Raw genomic sequence first — 27,798 nt, 5'->3', positions numbered from 1 at the left:
ACCGCCCTCTGCCCCTTGCCTCGGCTTTACAGCGCCTCTTGGCCTGTCTATGCAATTTCGGGTGATCGCTTCAGCGCCTGCGGATAACTGGGCTCAGGGAGGCGGAGTTACACGCGGACTTTAATCCTGGATTTTGTTTCACGTACCCGAGAACCGTGCTTTGGCGGCACATTGTGGGTGGGGTAACTAAAATGTTCGGCAACTAACGGGTTAAGCAGGGAGGTTTCCCCCCGGGAGGGTAGCACAAGGCAGCTGCTTTGCACGGGGGCGTTATGAACCTGTGACATTTCCCTTCCTCCAGCCCCTGCCTTTCCCGGGGACAAAGGTAGGAGCCACCTCGGCAGCACCCCTCCCTGCCGCTCACCGGCACCTGCTGTCTCCCATTGCTCTCCAGGGGCCGCATCCTTCTGCTGACACCCGGGGGAGCGGCCAGCGAGCGAGGTCTCGGGCGCAGGCGGGGCTTGCAGGTTGGGGAGTGTTCAGACCGCCCTCCCGCGGCCACACGCACTGACAGGCGGAAGATTGAGCAACCCGGAGGCACCAAGCCGCTGCTGCGCAACCGGGTTTCTGGTCGGTGACATCGGAGACAAGCACCAGCTATTGCCCCAGCAGGGCGCGTGAGCCACCACCATGCCTGCGCTGAAAGTCTGCATCGTTGGCTCTGGAAACTGGTGAGTGCCGCCCGGAGCCCGGGACCCGCGGTGGGGCTGCGCCGGCCTCCAGCTTGGTGCTTTCTGTAGCCGCTCCGCGCCCAGCTGCTGGGCTCCGTCCCTTGGGTGGGAAGGGAGAGGGGATTGCAGCACACGGGGACCCGACAGCGCCTCTCTAGTCCCTTCCCCGGGAGCTGGGGCCGAGGAGCGGAGACTTCAATCCTTCAATCGTTCAGCTGCACGAGAGATGGTGTCTCTCGGCTGGAGTCCGGGGGGCTCGGGGCAGGGAGAGCTCAGTCTGTCAGAGCCAGGCTGCAGCGAGCTCAGCCCCTTCTCCCAGGCAATCCGCAGCCAGCTCCTGACTCCCCTTCTCACGGAGCAGAAGCGAATGATGGTGTTTTACACAAAACCTAGCAATCTGAGTCACCACAAAAAAAGTGACGCCCGGGATGGTTTTACTGCGGGGTGTATGTCCCGGCTGCATATTTAAGCAATTTCTGCCTTTGCAAAGCCACATACTGCCCCATGCTAATGTGAGTCCGGATTAACTCCACTGAAGGCAGTGCAGCGAGTCCCGAAGCAGAAGCCTGTAGCAGAGCAGAATTTGGGCGTATTGAAAAGTCTCCAAGCTCCCAGTTATACTGTGAGGCAATGGAGGGGTTTCTACCTGGGTTTTGAGATGACTTTCAGGACTGCACATCACCTGAGCATTGGTTGGAAAGAGGCACATACACACACTGGGGCCTGATCCTTTGCCAGGCTGAGTTCATCTTGAGAGGTGCTGAGCTCTCCTAATAGCTGCTAGTCAGTCAGTAAAGGGGGCACTCAGAACTTTACAAGAAATTAACATCTCCCAGCCTCGAGCACCCGGGCCCTGGAAGTCAGTGAAATATTTGCGTTGGGGGAAAAAATTAATCTAGGATTGGGCTGTAAATGCCAGAAAAGAGATGGTAATTAAACTATTCCAGTTACAAAACCAGGAACCTGTGGTCCCAAAACATGCCTAGCGAACCGTACAAGATCATTGGTCTTGCTTGGCTCAGAGCTCTGCGCATCTATTCATTTTGCGCATGCATCTGCGAAGTGGGTATTCACCCACGAAAGCTCATGCTTGGCTCAGAGCTCTGCGCATCTATTCATTTTGCACATGCATCTGACGAAGTGGGTATTCACCCAGGAAAGCTCATGCTCCAAAACGTCTGTTAGTCTATAAGGTGCCACAGGATTCTTTGCTGCTTTTACATTCATTTTGTTGCTCTTTCTACCCAGCCCCCAGCCTGACCTTCTTGTTTGGCTGGTCCACCTGTTAAGTCTCATCTCAGACTGTAAGCTCTTTATGGCAGGGACTGATGTTTGCTAGATGCTTGTACAGTGTCCAGCACAACAGGGACCCAAGGTGGTTGGCCTCTAGGGACTGCTGTAATCTAAATGTCAAATAATAATAAACAATGGACGTAGCCAGAAAGCCTGTGACTAGTGGAAGAAGCTGTTCTTTACCTTTAGTTTTAGGGTTTTACAGTTGGGTGCTAGGAGAACCCAATGGTAGTCCAGAGGAGAGTTCTTCCTACATCAGGGGTACACACCCATCAGAAGCTGGTGGCTCATGGAAGAGGATCACATGCCACTAAAACTGGGAGAAAAAACAATAGAAATATGAAACACCAGGTACTTATTAGTAAGAACTAATAGCATTTTCATGTATACATCTCAAAGCTTTGCAGAGGTGCATCACTATTATCCATTTTTTTTAAGATGAGGAAACTAGGTAGCTACAGAGCTTAAATGGCTTGCCCAAAATCACAAAGTAAGCTGCAGGATTGGGAACAGAATCCAAGTCAGCTGATTCTTCATACAGTGTCCTCTCCACTCGACTGTGCTATGAGGGGAAGCATTGCACATGGTAGATATGTGGCTGATCGAGTAAAATGCATACTGAAACCTAAAGGTAGCAAGTGACTACTCTGAGCCTTGTACCTCTTGGGCCACGTCCACACTACGGGGGGGAAATCGATCTTAGATACGCAACTTCAGCTACGTGAATAACGTAGCTGAAGTCGAATATCTAAGATCGGATTACTCACGCGTCCACACCGCGCAGGATCGATGTTCGCGGCTCTCCCTGTCGATTCCGGAACTCCGTTGCGGTTGATGGAGTTCTGGAATCGATATAAGCGCGCTCGGGGATCGATATATCGCATCTAGATTAGACGTGATATATCGATCCCCGAGCAATCGATTTTAACCCGCCGATACGGCGGGTAGTCTGGACGTGGCCTTGGGTGGAGAGGCAAGAGGGGATTCCATGAGGCTCCAGGAGAGTCTGTAGTGTCTTCCATGTGCCCCAGTCCCCAGACTGACTGTGAAACAGGGGCGGCTCTAGGTATTTTGCTTCCCCAAGCACGGCAGGCAAGCTGCTTTTGGCAGCTTGCCTGCGGGAGGTCTCCGGTCCTGCGGTTTTGGCAGCACGCCTGCAGGAGGTCCACCGAATCCGCAGGACCAGCGGACCCTCCGCAGGCAGCCACCCTCATGGCGACCGGCAGAGCGCCCCCCGTTACTTGCCGCCCCAGGCACGCGCTTGGCGTGCTGGTGCCTGGAGCCGCCCCTGCTGTGAAATAACCTCATGCTCACCCATCTTCACATGTACTCTTCTTTTTGTAACTGCCACTGAATGCAGATTAAATTTCTCCTGCTTTGATATTTAGTACTGTTACCTCTGCCTGGAAATGGCAAGTGCACGCAATTTTCTAGAGGGATTGCCAGGCTCTCTACTCGCCCTTTGGCTTTTTGTTTTTGGTAATTTCGTATACTCCTCAATGAATTATTGCAGAGATCTTTATGTCTCCTACTGGAAAAGAATATGAGGGTCCTGATTCTACAGCTGTTGTACAACACAATACTTCCATTGACTTCGGAATCTGGATCAGCATATGTGCAGGATTGGGCCTCTGTAAGGAATTATTTTCCCTTCGGTCCCCAGTGAGGGAGCTCAGTCTCCCAAAATATGTGCTCAAAATAATGCGCTGGTTCTTTACACAGATTTCAAGAAGGTCTACACTAAAAGGTGACACAAATTTGAGAGCATGGTTTGCACTGGGGAAAAATGGGGATTCACTACTAAGACCCCAGCAATCCCAGAATACCAGCCCATTCCTGCTAAAAATATCACAGGGAAATAATGTTTACATTTTAAATTTAAATCATTAGGTTTCAGAGTAAACACACTAAGATGAATGGAATTTCAGGAGCAGTCTTTCATTGTTGAGTATTATTATCTGCAGACTTGGATGAGCATTCTGGTCATTATCTTCACAACCATCTTTAAACTGAATGCTTAAATTATGCAAAAGCTGATGGTGTCCCCAGAGAAGAGTTGAAGAGTTTAAAGATGTAGCATCCTACACTGGCACAGTTCAAATCCTGATGGACAGGTCTGAAATCTGATGCCTCTCACTAGTATGTGCACTCATTTTAAAATATTTCTCTGCCTTCCCCACCCGGCTACTAGGGAACACACAGTTTCTTCCCTAAGGTCTTGTTTATACTCAGATTTGAAACCATATTTTCTAACAAACAGTGCATGTATATTCAAGTGCAGATCTCTGAACTGCATATTGAAGGGCAGATCTCAGACTGGGCATTAGGGAAAGGAATGTCTCTCCAAGACACACATTATGTAACATCTGTATTTTAAAGGAAGTCAGATTTTGAAAAGCGCCTAAGTAACTGAGAAGCTCAGATCCCATTTTCAATGAATAGGATTTTAGCTCCTAAACACCTAATTCACCTTCGAAAAGGGGACAAGGTGATTTTGAAAATTTAACCCCTCCGCAGCAAAACAAATTACATTGTACATTTTAATATCGATATTCTTCCCTATCCTCATACCCCAAGGGAATAACTTTGTTGCAGCTCCAACTATGGAGGGCTGCCTAGTGTTACAATTCCAGCTCCTGGCCTACGCAACCCAAACCACTATCTGGACCCTGAGATTGTGGCAATTGCATACAGTAGGTGCATGTGTGTCACCCTGCCCCTTTATTCATGCTAAATTCTTGTTAATGTGGTCTATTGCACCAGACCAGACTGGAAGGCAGGAGGCCTCAGTTGCACTCACAGCACTGCCAGGAATTTAGTGGCTTCAGGCAAATCACTTTGCCACTCTGTGCCTGCAATTATCCACCTATAAAATGGGGTTATTGATATTTACTCACCTTTGTAACACGCTCTAATATTTATAGAGGAAAATCCCAACATGCTAAGTATTACCAAAGCATTTTAGGGCTGAGCACCACTTGCCTTCAATGGAAGCTGAAGGTTTTCAGCAACTTGCAGGATCAGGCCAACTCACTGCTCAGAAGGAGAGCAAAGGGTCAGTACGCCTTGTATGTGATCCTTACATGAAGGGGTGAGGACAAATGCCAGGGCAGCCTTCATTTAACATCATGCCCACACAGAGATTTGAAAGAACATTTGCATTTTCCTTTGAAGTATTTTAGCACCTTTCCCAGGAATCCACTGTTCTCCAGAAAGGTTGATACGGTTTCATATTTCTGTGACAATTCAGCCTTAAATGGGTCCTGGGTTTGTTGCTTCATATGAGTGAATATTGTGCTACCATTCTGCTTTCCCCATTGTTGTAAATCAGGAAGCTGTTGAAATGGGCAAGAACATTGCTCTGGAAAGCACTTTGGGTGTAATCCATAACCTCCTGAAATCAATAGGTCTCTTTCCTCTAAGTTCAGTGGACTTTGGATTTTGCTTTCCTTCTGGACCAGGGGTAGGCAACCTGTGGCATGTAGGCTGATTTTCAGTGGCACTCACACTGCTCGGATCCTGGCCACCAGTCCAGGGGGCTCTGCATTTTAATTTAATTTTAAATGAAGCTTCTTAAACATCTTTAAAACCTTATTTACAACAATAGTTTGGTTATATATTATAGACTTATAGAAAGAGACTTTCTAAAAATGTTAAAATGTATAACTGGCACGCGAAACCTTAAATTAGAGTGAATAAATGAAGACGTGGCACAGCACTTCTGAAAGGTTGAAGACCCCTGTTCTGGACTAGAAGAGCAGAATATGACTGAATAGCATGGCATGCACACTTCTGCGTGTGTGTGAGATCAAATCTCTCAGTGGTTCTTTGGATTGTTTAAGCCAGGAGCTAGGTGGCTTAGGGTAGTTGCAGCTGGTGGAAACACATTTTAAAGCAGAAAGAATCATTTTTATTTGTTATTTTTGAGCTTGTCAAAGTTGGAACAGTGTTTCTTTAGAAAGCAGCCATAACAGTGGAACGTTTACCTCTAGCAGACACACCATTCCTCGGTTGCTCTCAAACTAGATATTTAGGTAACAGTTCAGGGATCATTTCTGAGTCTCAGGAAGACAGTTGACACATGACACAAATGTTTCAACAGCTTCTCTCAGCTGCCCAGTGAGTCACAGTGATCCTTATTATGCCAACAGTACTGGAATCCTTACAGCAGATTTGATTATATAAAGTACCTGCCAAACCTGAGGAGCAATAAGTTTTGTTAGTTAGTAATGGTTCTGCTATTTGTTTAAAAAATACTGATTAATTTCTAAATTACAGTATCTGGGGGCCTGATCCTCCAAGACGCTGAGTGCCTTCCACTGTCAATTTAGTTCAGTAGGAGTTTAGGGTGCTCAGTACTTTACAAGACTGAACATTTATCAGTAGAGGAGCAAGTGTCTATTTAATGTAGAGAGGACACACTCGCTCACTCTCTCTGTGAAATGTTATTTGTCTGCCCTGTATAAAACCTCGGTAGATTGTTCCAGTTATACCAGTATAATTAAACCACTATAATTCCACCAATACAACTCCCTATCTAGACACATTTATTCTGGAATAAGAGTGCTTTCTTCCATCTTAGTGTAAACCACTTTCAGAGTGACATAGGCTAAACTGAAAAACACCTCTTATTCCAGAATAAGTGTGCCCACCCACATGAGTTATATAAACTATAGTAGTTCAAACTCTACCTCACACTGGTATAACTTTCCCATGTACCCAAACCTATAGATTATAAATTGCTCAGGGCAAAGGCTGGCTTTTTGTTCTGTGTTTGTACAAAGCCTCACACAATGGGATCTTCATACATGACTGGAATTCCTGGGTGCTACTGCAATTCAGATTAAAGAGAAAGACACTACTCTAATATTAATGAGCCATCCTGTTCCTCTGGGGACTGACCCTGCTTGATAGAATTGTCAGTGACTTCAGACAGAACACTGCCGTCCAAAAGTTCTACAGTCCGCTAATGCTGAGAGCCAGCACTGGAAGCATAGTACTACTATTATTCATCTATCCTAGAAGAACTTGTTTTAAGAATTAGCAGCAAAAACTATTTGTTGTTGATTTTTTTCATAAATTGGGTTTCTGTCAACCCTTTAATTGGTAGCTAATTAAAAAGAACAGCCTTCTATTATCCTTAATAAATTGATCTTTGACCAATAAATGAGGTAAAGTGTTATTTATCTGGGAGTCTGCCTTGGCTTTGTTTGCATTCCTGAACCTTCCCTGCCACTCTCCTGTAGTCTACTAAACACTGGTTTCACAGATAAAGCAATTCTTTCCAAAGGCTGGTTAGTGCTGAACTATGAATTTCATATAGGTTAGGTAGAATAGAGCACCAGTTTTTGAACTGTTTGTTTATGGGCGAGTCTCCCATTAATTCATAGTGAGAATCTTTTCCTGCTGACTGCTGAACACTGCCTCAGATTTTTCTAAAATTGCTTATTTAGTAACCTAGATTCCTTTGTATTCCGGTCTGGTCAGTTTCAAAACTGTGCCCCAGTAGCATCTGAGCACATCAGCTATGAAGGCACTGCTGGAAAAGCGGTCTGGTTCTCCGAGAGCTGCCAGTCTATTGTAAGTTACTAAAAACTTTAAAGAGAGGTTAGTGTGCTGGAGCCTATCTTCCAATTTTAAAATGAGCTTGGATTGCTTAAATGCTAGAACAAGCAGTTTCTCTTAATGGTTAAAGCAGCAAAGAATCCTGTGGCACCTTATAGACTAACAGACATTTTGGAGCATAAGGTGCCACAGGATTCTTTGCTGCTTTTACAGATCCAGACTAACACTGCTACCCCTCTGATTCTTAATGGTTAGTGCTCCTTAGCTGGTATCCGAAATAATCAGCATAATTATTTTTATACTTAAGTAATTTTAGATTTGCCTTTGTTGGCCTGATTTGCAAAGATGCCAAGCATCTGTAGTTCCCATTGAACTCAACAGGAGCTGCAGATGCTCAGTAGCTTTGAAAATCAGACCAACTTTTTATATTACAGTAATGCCCAGAGAGACTCCAGATGAGATCTGAGCCTCTGTATTATACTTGGTACTGAGTACACATTTGGTAAGAGCCAGTCCCAGCCCCCAAGAGTTTACAGGGCCAATGAAGGATGGGAGGGAGGGGAGAACATTATTATCCTCATTTTACAGATTGAGAACAGCAAGATTAAATCATTTATCCAGGGTCACAGAGAAAGTGTGTGCCAGAACCAGGAAGCCCCAATCTCCAAAGTCCCAGGCCAGTGCCTTAACCACAAAAGCAACCTTTTTTCCCAATGCTTAGTCACTGCGCTCTTCCACAAACCGTCGCCCTCCTTTCAGTCTCCCATTCTGATGGGATGGGCCAAGAACTGAACTATAAATTAGATATAATTTTAGTATTAAATATGGTAAACCTCATCTGTTTCACAAAGAGAATCCTTAATGCCCCTTTAATGAATATTTCCCCCTGAAATCTTTACCTATATACTTTACATTTGTAAATAGCTTAAAAAAATAAACAGATTGCCTTCATGAGACAAGGCCTCCCAACACCCCCATGGTCTTTGGGTAGCCTGGTATTTGGGTAGCCTGCATACCTTGGCACCTGCCCTGCAGCCAATACTCAGGCAAAATGCCCATTGACTTCAGTGGGACTTTTGCATGAATAAAGACAGTAAGACAGGGGCCCTTATTCTGTTATTGCTTATTGAGCAATTGGCCTTGTGCAAGCTAATTTAAGTCACTACTATAGTTGAGTGAAGGGAGGCAGTTACAACATGGTTTCCCTCTGTCCCAGTTGCAAAGCAGTTATGACTTGCTGTTTGGACAACATCTAATTGGACTTAACCTTGGATAAACCCAAGCTTTTATCAGTTGCTGATAACTGGCTAACACACAAATTATGGTCTGTTCATGCTTCTAATTGTAGCTGGGTTGTAACTGGGTCAGGGGACAAGAGTATTGAAACCAGATCCTCTGACTCAAAATATTTGTAGTGTGGACGGGTCTTAAAAGTCAAAGTAGGCTCAAAATGTTAAGTTCTTTCTTAAAACTTAAAGACCACTAACAGTATTTTCATGTCTTCTACAGTTAAATCAAGTTTTTTGTTTAATTTAAATATTTTTCCTGCAGTGTTCATAACTCAAAACATGTCAGTATTGTGCTGGTGCATGAGAAGATGAAATCAGGGAAAACGACTAGTCTAATTTCACTCCATGACTCCATGCATCTGAAGAAGGGAGGTTTTTTACCCACGAAAGCTAATGCCCAAATAAATCTGTTAGTCTTTAAGGTGCCACCGGACTCCTTGTTTTTGTAGTCTAATTTCACTGTCTATGCCAGTGGTTCTGAGCCTATTTACCATTGTGGGCCACGTGCGTTACATGGGATACATCAACACAACATATATACTATCTGTATGGCCATGAGGATGTCACATGGGCTGCAGCTGTGTGCTGATTGGACTGCAAGCAGCCCAGTGGGCTGCAGGTTGAGAACCACTGGTCCAAGTTGACAGAAAAGCAAGTAAATGCACAGTATGAATGATACAAAGTAAATTAGATGACTTCAGTTGTTTCAGGTTTTAACTATCTAAGGTCTTGTTTGTCACACCAGTAGACTTTAAGAGTGATTTTTAACCTGATAATATCCCTTTAACTAAGCTAGACCACCCCTCAGGCAGGCCTTTCCTGGAGTGCGGCTATTGATAGGAAAGTTTGATACAGTTCAGGTAAGACGCACAGACTTCAGTGTATCCAGATTGCTCAGCAGCATCTTCTCGCTTGGACAACTCTATTTTTTTTTTTAAGAAGCTAAGAAAAGTATCTGATAAACAAAAAATATTATTTAAAGTTCTAAGTTAAAAACAAGATGTAACATGGTACATCATACTTATATTAACCCTGGATTTCCGGCCACAAGTGTATTTTACTTGGTATCCATTTTCTGTATCTCTTGAGTCGGGTATTTTCTTGACTGAGGGAAGAGCCTTGTGCTGGGCTTAGTGAGCATATAAACATGGCCATAGTTCCTGTAATGCAGGCCTTTCAATGAGGTAGGAATATTTTGCTCAATGCAGTTTGTGCTTCCAGTTGGAACTAGGGTTACTAAACTTTCCTAAGGAGATTGTTTCAAAACAAATGTACAGAATCCTGTCTCAAAGTATTTTACTTTGTTATACAGGGGGTCTGCGATTGCAAAAATTATTGGCAAAAATATCCAGAAGTCCAACAGGTTTGATCCTGTTGTGAAGATGTGGGTGTTTGAAGAAATCATAAATGGGAGGAAACTCACAGAGATCATAAACAAAGAGCATGAAAATGTAAAGTATCTTCCAGGACATACGTTACCTAAAAATGTGGTAAGTTGGCTAAACAACTGAGATGTTCATTCAAAGCTTTAAGACTGATGGTTGGGCCAGACTGAGAATTTCACAATCCCTGGTTTACTTTTAAAAAACACACCTTAAAAGGGGCTTTAACACTAGGGAGAGGTGATAGGTTGACTCAGGGGAAGCTAAAAGTTCTTTATTTAGACCCTAATTCTTCAAATGGAATCCCTGTTGTTTGGATCATTTACAACTAGTCATTAATGTATGAATCAGAGGGACTTTAATCCTGCTTTAACTGCCAACCTTATCTGTAGGTTTACTATCTCATCCTATGTACACGTGACAAATATTAAGATTACTTACATCTCTTTTCTGCCCAACTTACTCTAACGTTTGCATGACTTCTGAATTTGACCCACTCTTTGCGTCGCTTACAAATGTCTCATCTAAATTCTGAAGGACATACAACTTCAAACCAACCAGCTATATTTGTGTTTTTGTACACAAAGCTTCAGATCCTGCCCAGCTGTAAATCAGCACATCTCCACAGCATTTATAGGGCTATGCTGATTTGCACCAGCAGAGTGTGTGGTCCATAGCATCCACCCTAAATAAAATTAAGGTTGTTTCAACTCCTCAGTGGCATAACCAGGTTTTCAGTGTAGGGGGAAGCAAAAAACATAAAAAAGGCGCCCCCTTGGCTCCTCCTCAGGCCACGCCCCCTTGACTCCGCCTCTGGCCATGCCCCCACACCGGATCTCCCCCACTCCTGCTCATCTTCCCTCCTGCACTGCCGCGTGTCCCCAGCTCCTGTCCCAGTGCTTGGCTGCACCGGCCAGCAGGCACTGCTTCCATGCCGGGCTGCCGCTGCCGCCCCGCAGCTCCTCCGGCCGTGTGGCTGGCAGCGCCGGCCAGCAGGCGCTGCTTCTGCGCCTGCTGGCCTGAGGGGAAGCAGCTGCTTCCACTGAACCTCACCAGCTACACTACTGCAACTCCTCCTCCCTTTCTAAGTAAAAGTTCAATAGAAAAGCTAACAGCATGGAATATAACAGCATTGCTGTATTTACCTGTGTGATTTCAGAATAGAAAAACTGAGGCATTTTAATTCGTAATACAATAAAATCTACCAAAAGCAAAAAACTATAACTTTTACAGCCATTCAAAATGTGTGATCATATACTAGATAATTTATAGCTTCATAAACTTAAAGAAACATGATCATTCTAGATTATTTATAGCTATTCAATTTAAAGCAAGCAGGGTGACATTTTGTTTGTTCAGGAGCTTGCCAGATGGTCATGTTTTGGAAAGTAAAGAAACTAGCACAGCCTTAACAGAGTAGCTTTTAATTTGTGCAAACAGAAATTAACATGCTGCATATGAGGGGCCTCCTTGCTTAGAGTAGTTAATTTTTCTAAATTTATTATTGTAATAGCTTGTTTGCACTCACATGACTTGAAATTGACATAGGTGGATTTGATCTCCTTGGTTTAACACCAAGAGAGACATGAACCACCTTGATTATTTTTACAACACTATAACAGGAGAAAAAGCCTGGTTTTTATTCCTATCCTGGTAGCAGACTCCCCCTAAAACCTGACCTATGCTAGAAAGTTGTACCAGCTAAAACAGCTTTTTTCCAGCCCAGCCTGGCAGGTGTCCACAGGGCCGGTGCTACCATTAAGGCGAACTAGGCGGTTGCCTAGGGCGCCAAGATTTGGGGGTGCCAAAAAGCAGTGCCCTCAATTTATTTATTTATTACAGTGTTCCTCCCTGAGCGCACAGTCACTGCTCCACTTCTCCCGCCTCCCAGGCTTTCAGCGCCAATCAGCTGTTTGGTGCCGCAAGCCTGGGAGGAGAATTGGTGGGGGGGGCGGCGTGCTCGGGGAGGACGCGAAGCAGAGGTGAGCTGGGGTGGGGAGGTGCTGCAGAGCTGGGGGGGCGGTGCAAGGTAGAAGTTTTGCCTAGGGTGCGAAACTTCCTTGCACCAGCCCTGAGTGTCCATGCTTAATTTAGTGTTTTATTGACAAAACCTTCCACTTTTTCCAGCATAGTTATTCACTTTTTCGGAGAAACGTAAGTCCCTGCTGGTATAGTTCTATCAGACCCGTGGCAGTGTCAATGCACAGCTTGTACTGATATAAGCAGTCCTCTACTTGCAGTCCCTAATGCAACCAGGGGTGGCTCTAGGGATTTTGCCACTCCAAGCGTGGCAGGCAGGCTGCCTCCGGAGGTTTGCCTGTGGAGGGTCCACTGGTCCCACGGCTTCGGTGGACCTGGCACAGGCGTGCCTGAGGGAGGTCCTCCAAAGCCACGGGATCAGTGGACTCTCCGCAGGCAGCCTGCCTGCCGCCCCCGCAGCACCGGCAGAGCGCCCCCCGTGGCTTGCCGCCCCAAGCATGGGCTTGGTGTGCTGGGGCCTGGAGCCGCCCCTGAATGCAACATACATTCCCTTTATACATACAACATAAATTCTCCGGCAGCACTTTTGAACTCCATTGCCCAGGGTCACAGTGCCTGGAAGTCATCCCTGCTCCTAAATGCCTTGGACTGCCTTCGCAGCCACATTGTTATACCAATTATATTAGACCAATAAAAACCAGCAGGATCTTATTAAAGGGGACAAGACATTTGTCACATTTATTGTAAATACCATAATAAAACAAAAGATAACAGTAAACAACGTTGTTTGGCTACTTATTCCTATTACTACTTACTTCTATTACTACTTATTTCTTATACACTTCTGTATATATACACATACACACACATTTGCACAATCATTCATACAAGTTTTGTATAGATGTTATAGTTACCAGCCTAAGCGTTGCTTGTGACAGAATACTGGCCAGGTATCCTGTACACAAAAGAGTGGAACCGAGTCCGAGTCAGGTGCGCACCTGATGCTCCTGGAGGGTGGTAGCAGAACCAGAGACTCAAAGACTTATTCTTCAGAGTCCAGTTTTATAGGAATTTATCCCTATGTCAGTCCATGAGAGTTGCTCCATTCTGCTGTTAAATCAATCAGCAGGTGGCTGGCTCCATGTTGTCAGATGTTTGTTCTTCCTTTGAGGTGGTGGGATGGATTCCAGTTTGCCCTCTGGGAGTCATCTGGTTGATCCCACTTGACACCTTCTTTGGCCGACACTGAATTTTTCAGGCTGATAACTCCCTAACCATTCATTCATTATTTAAACTAGGCACTTATTCACATACATTCTCTATCTTAATCCCATCTATTTCACTGTCTCTTTACCTTTCGGGGTGTTACCAATTTATGAGACTCCCTGTCTTTTATCATTTAAAAATAAAGTGAGATGAAAACTTACAGAGGGTGGGGGTTTCTATCTATGTTCTATAACAGCTACTGTTTTGGCTTACCATGGTGATTACAAAGTAGTAATTACACAGTTTTGCCTGAGGCACAGAGTCGATTGACCCCTCACGCGCTGAGTCAATTAACCAATTAATAGCTTCCAGCGGCTGTTACAAAGTAAAGTAGCGACTACAAAGTGTCACTTAGAGAACCAGCACTTAGAGTCAATTAACGTTTAACAAGTTTTATACAAAGTATTTCTTTGAGCAGGCTTCACACAGACAGCTGGTGGCTTGCAGGTTAGAGGTTAAATCTCGGGAATAACATTTATTTCTAATATAACCCTTTAGTTATAAAATATCAATTAACAATAAATCATTTCTAACAAATTATATTTAATAAATCATTTTTCATATAAACCATGTCTAATATAAACCTTCTTTAATATCCCTACATCTCTTCCTGTTATCTGCCTCCTTTTTGCTGAAATCACGGCTCCTTGCATTTGGTCTCATGATGCCTGCTGGTCCAGTCCGGAGGTGCTAGATTTCCTTGCACTGGGGGGGAGAGGAGTGTGTGCAGGCTACTTTGCTCCTGCAGGAAGAATAGGTACAGTGATGTGGTTAAGGAGATGGTGAAGCTCAGATATTTACCCCAAAGAAAAAGCCCCAGGGTTGCACTGAGGTAATTATACTGGAGGGTGAAGAGCACCACTAGGAGTTCTGGACCCACCTGCATATCCTGTGCCTTTTATAACATGCTGGATGCTATTATCAGCAGGAACCCTGTCACTCCGCTGGAGACACTTCACATGCTGGGGTTTGCACCGCACACATCACTGTAGAATTTAAACAATGAGTAGCTCTTCGTTGCTTAGATCATAAGTCTCCCATTTCATCTTAGATGGATAAGGATATAGGAGAAGTGTGTGTGAACAATTTGCTAGGAGGGTGTGTTTTAATTAGTTAAAAACCAGTCCTGTTTTTGATGGCTCACTTCGCTCCAATATGCTCAACAACAGAGTGGAATTCCCCATTCACATTGGCCTAACTGGGTTAGGCCAGTTATTTTAAAAGAATGCGAATGCTTGGCTTTGAAGGAGCTGATGCGGAGAGCTGCAGTTTGTCTAGCTGTGAACCTGAAAGTGCTGTTTGATTTCTGCTCAGCTCATACTATGGCACAGATGAAGGGCCCCACTCTTAGGGGGATATGTTCTCTTATTATCATCAATAAAGCTACTGGTAGCTGTGGCAGAGTGAAATTCAGCTGCTGACTTCCTTATAAGGGTAGGGCTTGCCAGCTCCTTGGTGTGTTTGTGTTCATTTTTTGCAAATACTAGGCCAAATCACTATCTCCTGCAGTGAATCCTGCTTGGGCAGGGTAACTATAAGGATCCCCTGGCAGAGTTTCTCCTTGATCATTCCATCAGGATGAGAGGAGTAACCCACACATGGTAAGCCATAGGGTCTGCCACAAACCCTGCAGATCCCCATGGATCCTGAAGCATTCACAGGTGACCAGAGTCATCTGAGGAGAGGCCCTATGCCGCCACACCCTGGCAGGATGGCTCCAATGTAACTGTATTACCAGGGTCACTTGGCTGCCTTTAAGAACTGTATTAAAAGGGGTGAAGGGCCTTCCCTGCTCTGAAGGGCACTTGAGGAGATAATGCAGCTGTAGGCTGTATTATATTGCCCCCATCATCTCCACAGGGCTAGTACGGCACGCTGGTTTAAGAAGTTAGGCTATGCTGCCTTCGTGGACATTTTGATCTGGAATACAATACCTGATTACAATACCTGATTGCATTAAAGGCTAACACTCTGTCATAGCATTAATTAGTTTAAGGGTTCCTTTATTTTTAGTTTATGGATTCTTATTTTAATGCCTTTCTGTGATGGATTAGGTGTACATTATTTTGTAAGTACGTTAACTCACTCATCGTACGAGGGACGGTTCATTTTTTTCCTCACTTTCGTCCTAGGTGGCTGTAGCAGATGTCGTTGAAGCATCGGCTGGGGCAGATATTTTCATCTTTGTTATACCCCATCAGTTCATTACACGAATTTGTGACCAGATTGTTGGTCACATAAAACCTGGAGCATTCGGCATTTCACTGATCAAGGTAATTTGTGATCTCTACAACATACAGACTGATGTATGCAGTGAAGGAATAAATATGCAGTATGGAAAACTTGGGGCTAAAAATGCCAAAGAGCTACAGGTCTAAAGCCTTAATGCTCTATTCCATGTATTCTCAACTTCCAGGGCTGTTTTTGAGAGTACACACGCAAAAAAAATGGACAACATTTACAGCTGGTTTTACAGAACTGAAATGATTTGCAATTGGAATCAGGGAGGCGATCTTAAAAAGCTAAAGAAGCCAGAGACAATCTGAAAAGGAAAAAAACAACATTTAGGATGTTTTTAAAACTTGCAGTTTGCCTCCAGCTTTGAGTCCACTGCTCCTTCTTTCCAATTGTTACAGAAAATGTCTCATTTAAAACATGAATTGAAGAAAATAGAATTAAAATTTCAGACCTACAATTCTCCAGCTGTTGCCTTTTCCCTCCCTTTTAAGAGTCTCCCGCAAACAGCAATAGAAGAGGAAGGAAAGCATAACGCACCTTGACTTATTTCTTTATACAAACAAAACTGGGGCTGTGCTGTTTCTGGTTTCACACAATATGTGTTACGTTTAAATCTTGCCTAGGACATTTAAAAACACATTACATGAAAACTTGATTATTTTACAACTATGGGAAGTTTAACGTATAAAGAAAAAGCAGCCTCACCATAAAGTAAAACCTTGTGACATACTGTTGCAGTGGGTCCAAGTCCTTTCTTTTAAAGGGAAAACTGCCTGCAGAGGGCCTACCGCATGAGGCCTACATTTCACACTCTGATGCTCTGTCACCCTCGTTTCTTTTCTAATGACTTGACTTTTGAATATTATCTTTTCACCAGGGGGTTGACGAGGGTGCCGAAGGCTTGAAGCTCATCTCAGACATCATTCGGGAGAAACTGAAGATAGAAGTCAGTGTGCTCATGGGGGCCAATATAGCCAGTGAAGTGGCTGATGAGAAGTTCTGTGAAACCACCATTGGTAATGATCATTCAGGGAGAGTTACAGTCAAGAGCTCCGATTGGCTCTACCACAGATGTTCATTTCTACTTCTAGCAATCCCTTGCAGAGGAATAGGACAGCATCTAAACATAGCAACATGTAATTGAAACATGGAAACCTTTGAAGGGTTTCTGAACAGTTTTACATATACACCACATATTAAACTCTGAACCTCCTTCCCTTGAAGGAATGGCCACATTTCCAACAATCTCAGTGGAAACAGGATCAGACTCAAACAGCTGCAGGTGCTAGTACATGCAACAATTAGCTAATCTCTTCCATTAAAAAAAAAATAGGCTTAATTCTTCTCCTACAGGAGTTAATGGGAGACTTCTAGTAATGTCAAAGAGATTGTGTCAAGTCCTTCAGCGGCTGACATACTGCAACCAGCCCCACAAAGCCTCCTCCACCCCTCGTTTAAATTTCTCAATCCTCCCACCTCTTTATAACTGAAATTGTATCACTTATTATTTTCTCTCTCTCACAATGCCTACCTGAGCACAAACTGTTTCAGTGGTGTCTCTAACCTTTATATTTTTACAGTAGCTTAAAATCTGTTGTGAAAATTAAAAATGCAACTTTAATTTATTGCAGCCTGACTGGCTGTTTCAAATTGTATGTGCAAATTTCAAACTGCCCATTCCTGTGCAACGTTAATAGTGAAAACTATAGCGTCTTGGCAACTTTTGCTCTCTGAGGAAGCTATTAGACATCAGTATGAACATTAGCTAAGCAATACTGTTACAATAGATCTTTCTGAGAGCTTGGAGGTGAGTTTAGCACCTTTGCTTGCCTACGTTTAAACGATGGTTTTGAGGTTACTTCTTCAGAGGAAGTTTCCCTCTTTGTTCTCGTGCCCTCCCTCAAAGCGTTTCTGCCACTTCTATTTGGGAGCGAACATCTAGAAGAGCTTCCTTTGCTGCTAGACAGGCCAGAGATTGTTACTGCAGAGAAACAACATATTCCTACATGCCAACTCACCTAGAGAGTGAAGGATACAAACCTGGCTTCTGAGCTTGAGCACTAATCCAAGGGCTGCAGGACCGAAGCAGCGCAGGCTTGCTCTGATATTTAACAACATGGGGCCTGACTGTCAGTGCTGCCGAGCACCCAGAAGTCCCACTGGAATGGGGACTGATGATGCTCCACTGAACATCAGGGCCACATCGCTATTATTAAAACAAAGGCCAACACAACTTTCTAAAAGTCAGGTAAAAACTCATTCAAAGATCCCCACACAGCTTTCCCAGTAGCACTACCGCTCCCCCGTCACCATACGGAAGGACACTGTTTTAATAGTTTGATACATGACCTCAGTATGGCTGGTAACACCATTTTTCTAACAGCGCCAATACTGAACATCGTGGTCTATGGATCCTCCTGTAAGTGGGAATGCATTTGGTGTTAGGAGACCTTTGTCCTAGTGGGTTAGCAATGCTTTGCTTTGAAAATGTAAAACAGCATAATTGCTATGTGCAAACTTGAATTGATCCTGACACCACCCTGCTAAAAGGTTCAGTGACTTGGCCATACCCAAACTGTGAGTCAACAGCTGAGCCAGGATTAGAGCTAAGGAGTTTAACTCAACCCAGTGCTCAGGCTGCTGTAGCCCTCAGGCAGGGCTTTGTGAGCTGATGGCATATTTGTGTAAATCGGTACTTTCACTGTAAGAGACTAAACATACACTAGAAAACCGCAGTTGGCCAGGTTTGGAATTATACAAGGTAACCACACCTGCTGAGCAGAGATGGGTGTTGGAGGATATCTACCCGTAACCACCTGAAGTGTTATTGGACACGTTTTGCTAATGCATTTTTACTTGTGCAGTTATACTGGCTGCCAGCTGCAAGAACTGGTACTGGTTCACAAATCCCCCTTTAATGTCTAGTTATACAGATTACAAAACTTAACCCTTCCCTCAAAGTCATCCCCCTACTTCAGTATCTTGTAAACATACACATTTTGTCCACCCCGTAACTTGTGTAACAAAAAACGTATAACTCCCATCCTTCCTTCCACAGGGTGCAAAAATCAAAAGCATGGGCAGATCTTTAAAGAATTAATGCAGACCCCAAATTTCAGGATTACCGTGGTGGATGACTGTGATACAGTGGAGATCTGCGGAGCCTTAAAAGTTAGTGATTCCAAACCAAATAATTTTTTTTTTTAGGGCCAAATTCTACCCTCATGTCTTGTTTCAAGGTTCCCTGGTCTAGTGCTGGCTCCGCCACCAGGTCATTAAATGGCCTTGGGCAAATCATATGGGAATATGTACGTACCTCATAAGTGTGTTGAGGAATGATTGGTTGTAGAGCATTTCAGAACAAATTATACAAATGCTTTCCTTATCATAAGTATGCATGCTTCTGAGAGTGGAATTTGGTCCTCGATACTTCCTTGTCTAGGTAGATTGTAAGCTCTTAGTGGTAGGAATTTCTAGCATGTGTATGTGCAGCACCTAGCACAATGTTACTTTCATCTTATTTGGTGCCTCAGGGCCCTCTTGTAATACAAATAATCATAATAGACTATCATTCAAACTACAATTACAACTTAAGTTAGATTTATCAAAGAGCTTTTTTTTTTTTTTTAAATATAAAGGTAGCAAAAGGATAGAGTGTCCTCTTTAAGCAAATGTTTTCTTTCTAAAGTTCAAGTAATAACTTACAAGGAAATAACAGATTGTAAGCTCTGTGGGGCAGGAACCAGGTCTCCCAGTGGTGTTGTAACACATTTAGGAATAGTGGCACTCCAATCCTGATTGGGACCTCTGCATTCAACTGCAGTGTAAATGAGAAATATTACTGAAGTTGAAGCCTGTTCCAAGCAGCACTTGAGTGAGATGGATAGTTTGCTTTAAAACCCATTGAAAATGCACTCCAGCATACAGCGCAGTCGTATATTCTTATCATTCAACTTATTCTGACAAAAAGCATCAGTGGCTTGAACTGAATCGGTGTGTGGCTTACCTATAAGTAAATCAGTTATTTACACACACAAACATGTATCCCAGGCAGGTTTCAGTAGAGTGTTTTTTTTATGGAAATAGCCCAGTCCTGGCTGCTACTGAAATGAGAGTTTCAGCAGTAATGGTGCAGAGAGCAAAACTGAGGCATGAGCATTTCTGGGACTTCAGACAAAGGTAGCCACACTAACACCTATTACTACAATATATCGTGAACTACACTGTCTGACTACAAAGTGTGGGATATTTTTGATTAAGCATTTGATTGGGATGCCCAGTGAACCTCTTTCAGACTTTTGTAAGGATAGTAAAATGTTCCCGTAGGCCAGGGGTCGGCAACCTTTCAGAAGTGCTGTGCCGAGTCTTCATTTATTCACTCTAATATAAGGTTTCGCGTGCCAGTAATACATTTTAACGTTTTTAGAAAGTTTCTTTCTATAAGTCTATAATATATAACTAAACTATTGTTGTGTGTAATGTAAATAAGTTTTTTAAACCATTTAAGAAGCTTCATTTAAAATTAAATTAAAATGCAGAGCCCCCCGGACTGGTGGTCAGGACCCGGACAGTGTGAGTGACACTGAAAATCAGTTTGTGTGCCGCCTTCGGCACCCGTGCCATAGGTTGCCTACTCCTGCTGTAGGCATAGGCCAAGTTTGATCTACTGCAACCAATGTTTATGGAGGCAGAAATCCAGGCTAAGCAAAGATTCAATTAAAGGTAAGAACAGAAGGGTCACTAGATCCCGCTGCCAACGTGGCAACAAGGGGAAAAAATCATTCCAGCTGCATTATATGGCCAAATTTTTAACACATTGCCCTTCATTTTGCACCTGGAAATAACAGTGGGAACATTTTTTTAAGGCCTTAGAAGTCCAATTACTTGACATTTAAGTGCTATGAAGTATGCTCACAATTTTTTGGAATTGGAATACCTGGGAGCACTCAAGTAAAAACAGGTTTACTTACTGTGTTCACTTACAGTTAGCATATGCTACCAAAGAACTGCACGTCTTATCTGACTTATTTTCCTTCTCTCTTTTGCACCTTTTCTATTAAACTGGTTTTAGAACATAGTAGCCGTAGGAGCTGGATTCTGCGATGGATTGGACTTTGGCGATAATACTAAAGCAGCAGTCATTCGTTTGGGCCTCATGGAAATGGTAGCCTTTGCAAAGCTGTTCTGCAGGGGTTCAGTATCAATAGCTACTTTTCTGGAGAGCTGCGGTGTTGCTGATCTAATCACTACATGCTACGGGGGGCGCAACAGGAAAGTAGCTGAAGCCTTTGTGCGGACAGGAAAAGTAAGGAGCATTTTTGAGGCATCATAAGCCCATGTGTTAATCAATTGCGTTTTACACACACAACAACAGTCATCTTCCTGATGAAAGGATAACACTCCCTCAATGATCTAAGAGAGGAGGGTTCAGAAGTGACTCTCACTCTCCTTGCCAACTGCAAAGACTGTTTCAGTAGCACATATTATTCCAAACATGTCCCAAGAGTTGACAGCTTTGGACTGAACAAAGATGAGCTAAAATAAATTGGAAGGAGAGAGAATAGTTTCCCACAATTCTAGAATAAGTGAAAATCCTCTTCCCCCTTGGAACAGCACATCCAGTGCTGCTTCCTTCTGCTTCTAAAAGCAAAAGGTTATATAATATGGACTGTATGCCTCAGGCACTGCTTAGGGACCCAAGAAAGAATCTGTTCAAGCCTCCCACTACCTTCTGTTCATTAATCACTTGGCCTATAACAAAAGTACAAGGCAGGCGTGGGCTGCAGTTTAAATCACTGGATTCTTTTGTCTAACATTTTCAGAAGCCTTCTGCTTGAAACATTCTGTTCCGTTATGCAGCTTCCTTTTATTCTGTTTGTGTGATCACTCTCATTTCTTCTAGTCTATTGAGGAACTGGAAAAAGAGATGCTGAATGGACAAAAGCTACAAGGTCCTCAGACTTCAGCTGAAGTCTATAAGATGCTGAAACAGAAAAACATGGTTGATAAGTAAGTTTGATTTTTTTTGGAATAGTTAGTTGACAGACTTGTTATAAGCAAAAGTTATTACTAGTTCACAACTGTTTAAAAGTCTTTATGAAACAAGTATAGAGTCTGTCCATGTCCACGGGGGAAGGGGATAGCTCAGTGGTTTGAGCATTGGCCTGCTAAACCCAGCTAAACCCAGGGTTGTGAGTTCAATCTTTGAGGGGGCCATTTGGGGATTGGTCCTGCTTTGAGCAGGGGGTTGGACTAGATGATCTTGTGAGGTCCCTTCCAACCCTAATAATCTATGATTCTATAAAGGACAGGTGTCCACATCTCAAGGCACCATCACTGTTCACATTAGCCTGCACTCTTACTGGCAGTACCAACAGAACAGGCCAAAGGCTGAATGGTATGCAGAACGAACTACTTCACCTAACAATGGTCCTTTCCAAAAAAAAGGGAAATTTGAGCTGCAGTGTTGAAGGCAACCTGGGTACCTGATCTGTAGACAAATAAGATTTCATGCTCGATCAGTGTTACACTTTTCACTGATACTAGCTACAATATTAACTTTAACTAGCGCCTTCTCTTAGTAAGCTATGCAGGATAATCTTTCTAAACAAAGACTGTTCGTGTGCTGAAAAATTTCTGTGCAGTAGGAGCATTTTAGTGGCACAAGGGGATGCTATTGGAGTACAGAGCCATTTAAACACACTTTCCTTAATGACCTGAAAAATCAAAAAAGGAATCCTACAGAAAGTGGACACATGGATGAATGCTAAGGAGGAGTTCAAAAGAACAGTGTAAGCAAGCAGAGTCAATGAGAAAGGATAATGGCATAAAATGAGTTATCTAGCAAGGGGCATAAAAGGCAAGAAGTTCTTTAAATACACTAGGATCAAGAGAAAAACAGAGGACAGTGTAGGTCATCTATTTAGATGGGAAGAAGAGCTAATAACCAATTACATCAAGAAGGCTGAGGTGTTTAATGCCTATTTTGGCTACAATCTTCACTAAAAAGGTTAACACTAGCTACTCACAGTATTAACAAGGGGAAGGAAAGCCGTCCAAAATAGGAAAATAAAAGGTTAGATTAGAGACTATTTAAATTAGATGTATTCAAGTCAGCAAGGATTGATGAAATTCATCCGAGGGTACTTAAACCAACTGGAGCAATCTTGGAACCATTCGTAATTACCTTCGAGTACTCATGGAGGACTGGCGGGGTCTCAGAGGACTGGCGCAGGACAAAAAACATAGTATCTATCTTTAAAAGGGGGAATAAAGAGGACCTGGGAAATTATAGATTGGTCATATTAACATTGATACCAAAATACTAGAACATATTATTAGACAATCAGTTTGTAAACACTTAGAGGAGAATATGTTTATAAGGAATAGCCAGCATAGATTTGTCAAGAACAAATCACAACAAACCAACCTGATCTCCTCCTTTCGAGGGTTATTGGCCTAGTGGATGGGAAAGGAAACCATAGATGTGATATCTTGATTTTAGTAGGGTTTTTGATATAATCTCACATGACATTCTCAAACAAATTAGGGGAAGTGGTCTAGATTAAATTACTGTGAGGTGGGTGCACAAAAAGTGTTGAAAGACCGTACTCAGAGAGTAGTTAAAGTATTCGTTGTCAGTCTGGAAGGACATATCTAGTGGGGTCCCACAGTGCTCAGTCCTGAGCCTGGAATTACCTCAATATTTTAATTAATGACTTGGAAGACTGAGTGGAGAGTGTGCTTATAAATATTTGCGGATGACAAAGTGCTTGCAACCCCACCCAGTGGGGTTAGGAAGGGTTAGGCTGGGTTTGAATTAAAAAGTAACTAAATGCAAACGCGCAGCTACACAATGGAGACTAAATGGCCGGATATAGTGCTGGTGAAAAAGATCTGGGGGTTATCATGGATCACAAATTGAGTACGAGTCAACAGTGCAATGCAGTTTAAAAAAAAAAAAAGCAAATATTATGGGGTATATTATCAGGAGCATCATATGTAAGACATGGGAGACAATTGTCCTGCTATACTTGGCACTGGTAAGGCCTCAGCTGGAGTAGTGTGTCCAATTTTGGGTGCCACACTAAGAAATCTGTGGACAAATTGAAGACAGCGTCAATAGGAGAGCAACAAATATGATAAAAGATTTAGAAAACCTGATTTAGGAGGACAGGTTTAAAAAAACAAACAACAAAGAACAGCAGCAACAACAGGGCATGTTTACTCTTGAGAAGACAGACTTACGTCTTCAAATACGTTAAGGGCTGTTATAAAGAGGACTAATCAATTGTTCTACATGTCCTTGCAGGTAGGACAAGTAGTAATGGACTTAGTTTGCCGCCAGGGAGATTTAGGTTAGATATTAGGAAAAACTTTTTAACTATAAAGATAGTTAAGCCCTGGAACAGGCATCAAAGAGAGGCTGTGGAATCCCCATCTCAGCGAGTTCAGAACAGGTTGGACAAACACCTGTCAGATGGTCTAGGTTTATTTGGTCCTGCCTCGGCCAAAGGGGCTGGACTTGCTGACACCTCAAAGTCCATTCAAGCCCCACATTTTTATGATTCTATATATGCACTTGAGATTACAGATGGAAACATTTGAATTACAATTAGGCTTTGCCTCTGTTTCAACTCGCACAATGAAAGTAGCTGAGTCTTTCAGGTTCTCTTACACTAGCACACTGCTGCAGCATTTAGGGTGAAAGCACTGTAAGGAGGCATTGGAAAGAAAACTTGTCCACTGGAATTGTAATAATTATAGAAAAAACTTTTTGGTTTTAGATTTCATAAAAGCTTGTTATGACAGCTAAATTATGCACTTAGTTTCAAATCAATTCCATTCTCTCATTCTTGACTGTAAAATTACCTAACTTAAAAGGCAACCAGCAAAATGAAAAAATTCTTTGCTTCTTCATGCTATGTAAGGGAAACCATGTGAGGTTCAGTTCTGCATGCTTTTACCTTAGAAATATCACAGCTTGTCTTTCCTGGAAGACTCCTTAGCAGGAGTAGGGAGCAGAAGGGAGAGCTTTTCAAGTCCTTAACTGAAAACACAGGTTGTTGAGTTTTTTCCATACAGCTTTCTCCCACGTTTGTCAAGCATTAGTGTTAAATAGGCAGACACCTTCCCTACCCCAAGATTAACAGTAACATCCTTTCCTCTCAATTGGGCCAGTTTCATTCGCTTTGTTCTTCATGTCTTAATCCTACAACGAGCTCTCCAGTTATCCAGACAATCTCTGGAAAAAAAATAAAAATAAAAAGCAGACGATAGGCCTAAAATTTTGAGAGAAGAGGAAATTGTGAAAGGAGGGGGGAAAGCAGCATGTAAACCCTTCAAACTTTGTTCTACATCCTAAAGCAGAAAAAGGCAGCACTTTTCCCCCAAACCCCATTTTCATAGGTGTCAAGAATAGTGGAGCTGTTTGCATAAACGTAAACTTTCAAACCCACTTTAATTACTTCATCCTTCTTTTAGGTTTCCATTGTTCTCAACTGTCTACCAGATCTGCTATGAGGGTAGGTTGGTCCAGGAATTCATCTCTTGTCTACAGAATCATCCACAACACATGTAAGAATTTCATGTGGCCCATCTGGATGTGCATTCATCTCTTCTGGGCTTCTCTCGACTTGGTAGTAAATAAAAGCAGCCAAATAAGTCATGTGGCACATAACTCTTTTTGTAAAGGCAATGTAGACATTTTGTTTTGTTCAGTCAGCCTGAATATTTCAATATTATCTCCAAGGAATTAGGATGGATACAGGATTTAATAACTTTAATATGGGTTTGACTTTGGTTGGTCTTTTCAGAATCAGCCCTAGGAAAATTCTTTTCTTTCCTGTTGATAGTAAGTAAAGCTAAAGATTTTGTCACAAGTGTTTTTAGTAAAAAAGACACAGGTCATGGGCAAAACAGAGAGAAATTCACAGAATCCATAACCTGTCCATGACTTCTACTAAAAATATCCCTGACAAAATGGGGATCCCCGGATCCCCACACTATGAGGCAGCAATGCAGGGGCAAGGAGCCGCCTGCAGCAGTTGGTGGTTGTGGGGTACCCCTATCACCTGCAGCTCCTGGCGTCCTCCAGGTGCCAGGAGCTTGGGTTCCCGACTGAAGCCCAGGGCTGCCCGCTACCTGCGGTGTCTGGGAGCTTGGGGGTTCCCCTTGGCTTGCAGTGGCTCGGAGCTTGGGGTTCCTCACCACCTCTGGCCTGAAACTGGGTGGGGGTTTCCCTCACCCCCGAAGCACCTGGGAGCTGCAGGGGTTACCCCGCCAGCTGGGGTTGCATGGAGCTTGGGGCTCCCCTGCCACCTCATGCCAGGACTCCGGTTCTCCTGCTGCAACACCCATAGAGGCTGGGAGGTCTGGGGTTTTCCTGCCACCGCCAGCAGGGAGCTTGTTCCCCAGCCCACAGCAGCAGGGAACTTGGGGGTTCCCCTGCCACCCGCAGTGGCTGGGAGCTCTGGGGGCCTCCAGAGGCAGTGGGGGTACCCTGCAACTCCCTGCGCCAGTGGGCGGTGTGGACTCTGCAGCTCTCAACCATCGCAGGCTGAAGTCAGGGATTCTGTGACTAAATTGGAGGAGACTTAATTATAAGCAGTCCCCATACTCATCTGCCCCCCACCCGCATCAAATCGAATTCTCGTGCATCTTATCACTTTGCCCACTAATATTTCTCATACAGAAACAGTGCAAAGATGCATGTAATTTGGACAAAAAACAATTGGAAAATAAATCAAAATTAGTTAACTCTTCCTTAAGAAAAAGACTACTTCAGTATTGTCAAGCGGACAAACGTTGGCTTATACAGTTCCCCTAAAATACAATTCCATTTCAAAAGCAAGGTGTCAATACAATTTCTTACCCAATTTGATTTCCTAATAGAAAGCTTGTGGAAAAGGGTAATTGTTACTCTACTCAAATATGACTGACTGTTCAGTAAACACAATCAAAGCAGTTTAATAGAATGAAAATCTTACCTCTGAAGCTTCCAAGTGTCCTGGTGAGGGGTTTTCATTAATTTCTTTTCTTAAAGTACAAGGATTTGAGAGACTAAATAACACTGCAAAATGCATCTGTGTTTAGCGTCAGTATTTCTCAGCAACTGATGCCTAGTAATTATCATTAGCCAAGATAGCAAAATGTATCTAAGACTGACAATTAGAGTTCAAGCTTCACCCTGATGTATACCATGTGCAAGTGTTGATTTCAATGGGGTTACAAGTGTGCAAAGAGGAGTAGAATTTGGCCAGTGAAGTTAAAGCCCTTGATGTTTCACTGCTACACATGCACAAAATTGCTACAAACGCACAGTCTTCCTATATGATTACATTGGTGAATGAGTCTTGCATTTTAACTCTTAGGTAGGAGGCTTCATTAGAGGCCAGTGCAACTTCATGCATCATCCAGCAGACAGCAAGCACTGCAGCCACAGCCCTGCTCCTCCTAGAGATTAAGCTAGCCAGTTCCATCATGCATTCTACACTCAAAAATATCCACATCACTTCTGAATCTTAGTGACGCCCATGCTGACTTATGCACCAATGTTTTAATTTTGCTACAGTTGGCAGCCAGATTTCAGGGCTGTAATTTAACTTTTTGAACACTGTTTTATAACTGTTTGGGTAACTTTGCATACTTGATGTTTTCCAGGGTTAAAGCCATCTATGAATGAACTGCGGTACTTTTATATTCCAACCTTCTGAGAAAACCATGTACATTAAGGATGTAACCTACTTTTTGCACAAAATTGCCTCTATTTCATTGTCATGCTAGGGCATAAGTTAGTGTTTTATAAATTCTCTATACAAAGACTAAGGTAAAAGATTTTTACATTAGAAAGATTGTTTTCTTCCACATTTTACAAGAACCCTGTTACATCTCTGACATGGATTTGTTCAGATTAAAAATATAGAACCATGAGGGGAAAAAAAAAAAACCCACAAAAATCTCCGCCTTAAAGATGATCAGGAAACAGCCACACAACTCCCATCCATTTCAATGGGAAGCGTATGCCTAAATTCCCTACGCTGTTTTGAAAACCTCAACTTACATCTTTTCGGGGTTGAATGTAAATATGCTGCATGATTTTTAAATGGAAATTAC

At 43.1% G+C, this 27,798-nt stretch overlaps 1 protein-coding gene across 1 annotated transcript; it reads left to right on the top strand.

Moving 5' to 3' along the window:
- The first annotated feature begins 384 nt into the window (after positions 1-384).
- On the top strand, positions 385-27,600 carry LOC127030494 (glycerol-3-phosphate dehydrogenase 1-like protein). The gene is made up of 9 exons (XM_050917134.1): positions 385-671; positions 10,131-10,308; positions 15,579-15,719; positions 16,562-16,700; positions 18,743-18,855; positions 20,756-20,989; positions 21,587-21,693; positions 25,168-25,260; positions 27,346-27,600. The coding sequence occupies exons 1-9, from the start codon at positions 631-633 to the stop codon at positions 27,365-27,367; spliced, it is 1,068 nt and encodes a 355-aa protein (XP_050773091.1). The 5' UTR covers positions 385-630; the 3' UTR covers positions 27,368-27,600.
- The last annotated feature ends 198 nt before the right edge of the window (positions 27,601-27,798 follow it).

The sequence above is a fragment of the Gopherus flavomarginatus genome, chromosome 10, assembly GCF_025201925.1.
Source record: "Gopherus flavomarginatus isolate rGopFla2 chromosome 10, rGopFla2.mat.asm, whole genome shotgun sequence".
NCBI classification, from domain to species: domain Eukaryota; kingdom Metazoa; phylum Chordata; order Testudines; family Testudinidae; genus Gopherus; species Gopherus flavomarginatus.
This window is presented reverse-complemented; position numbering and strand designations above follow the sequence as displayed.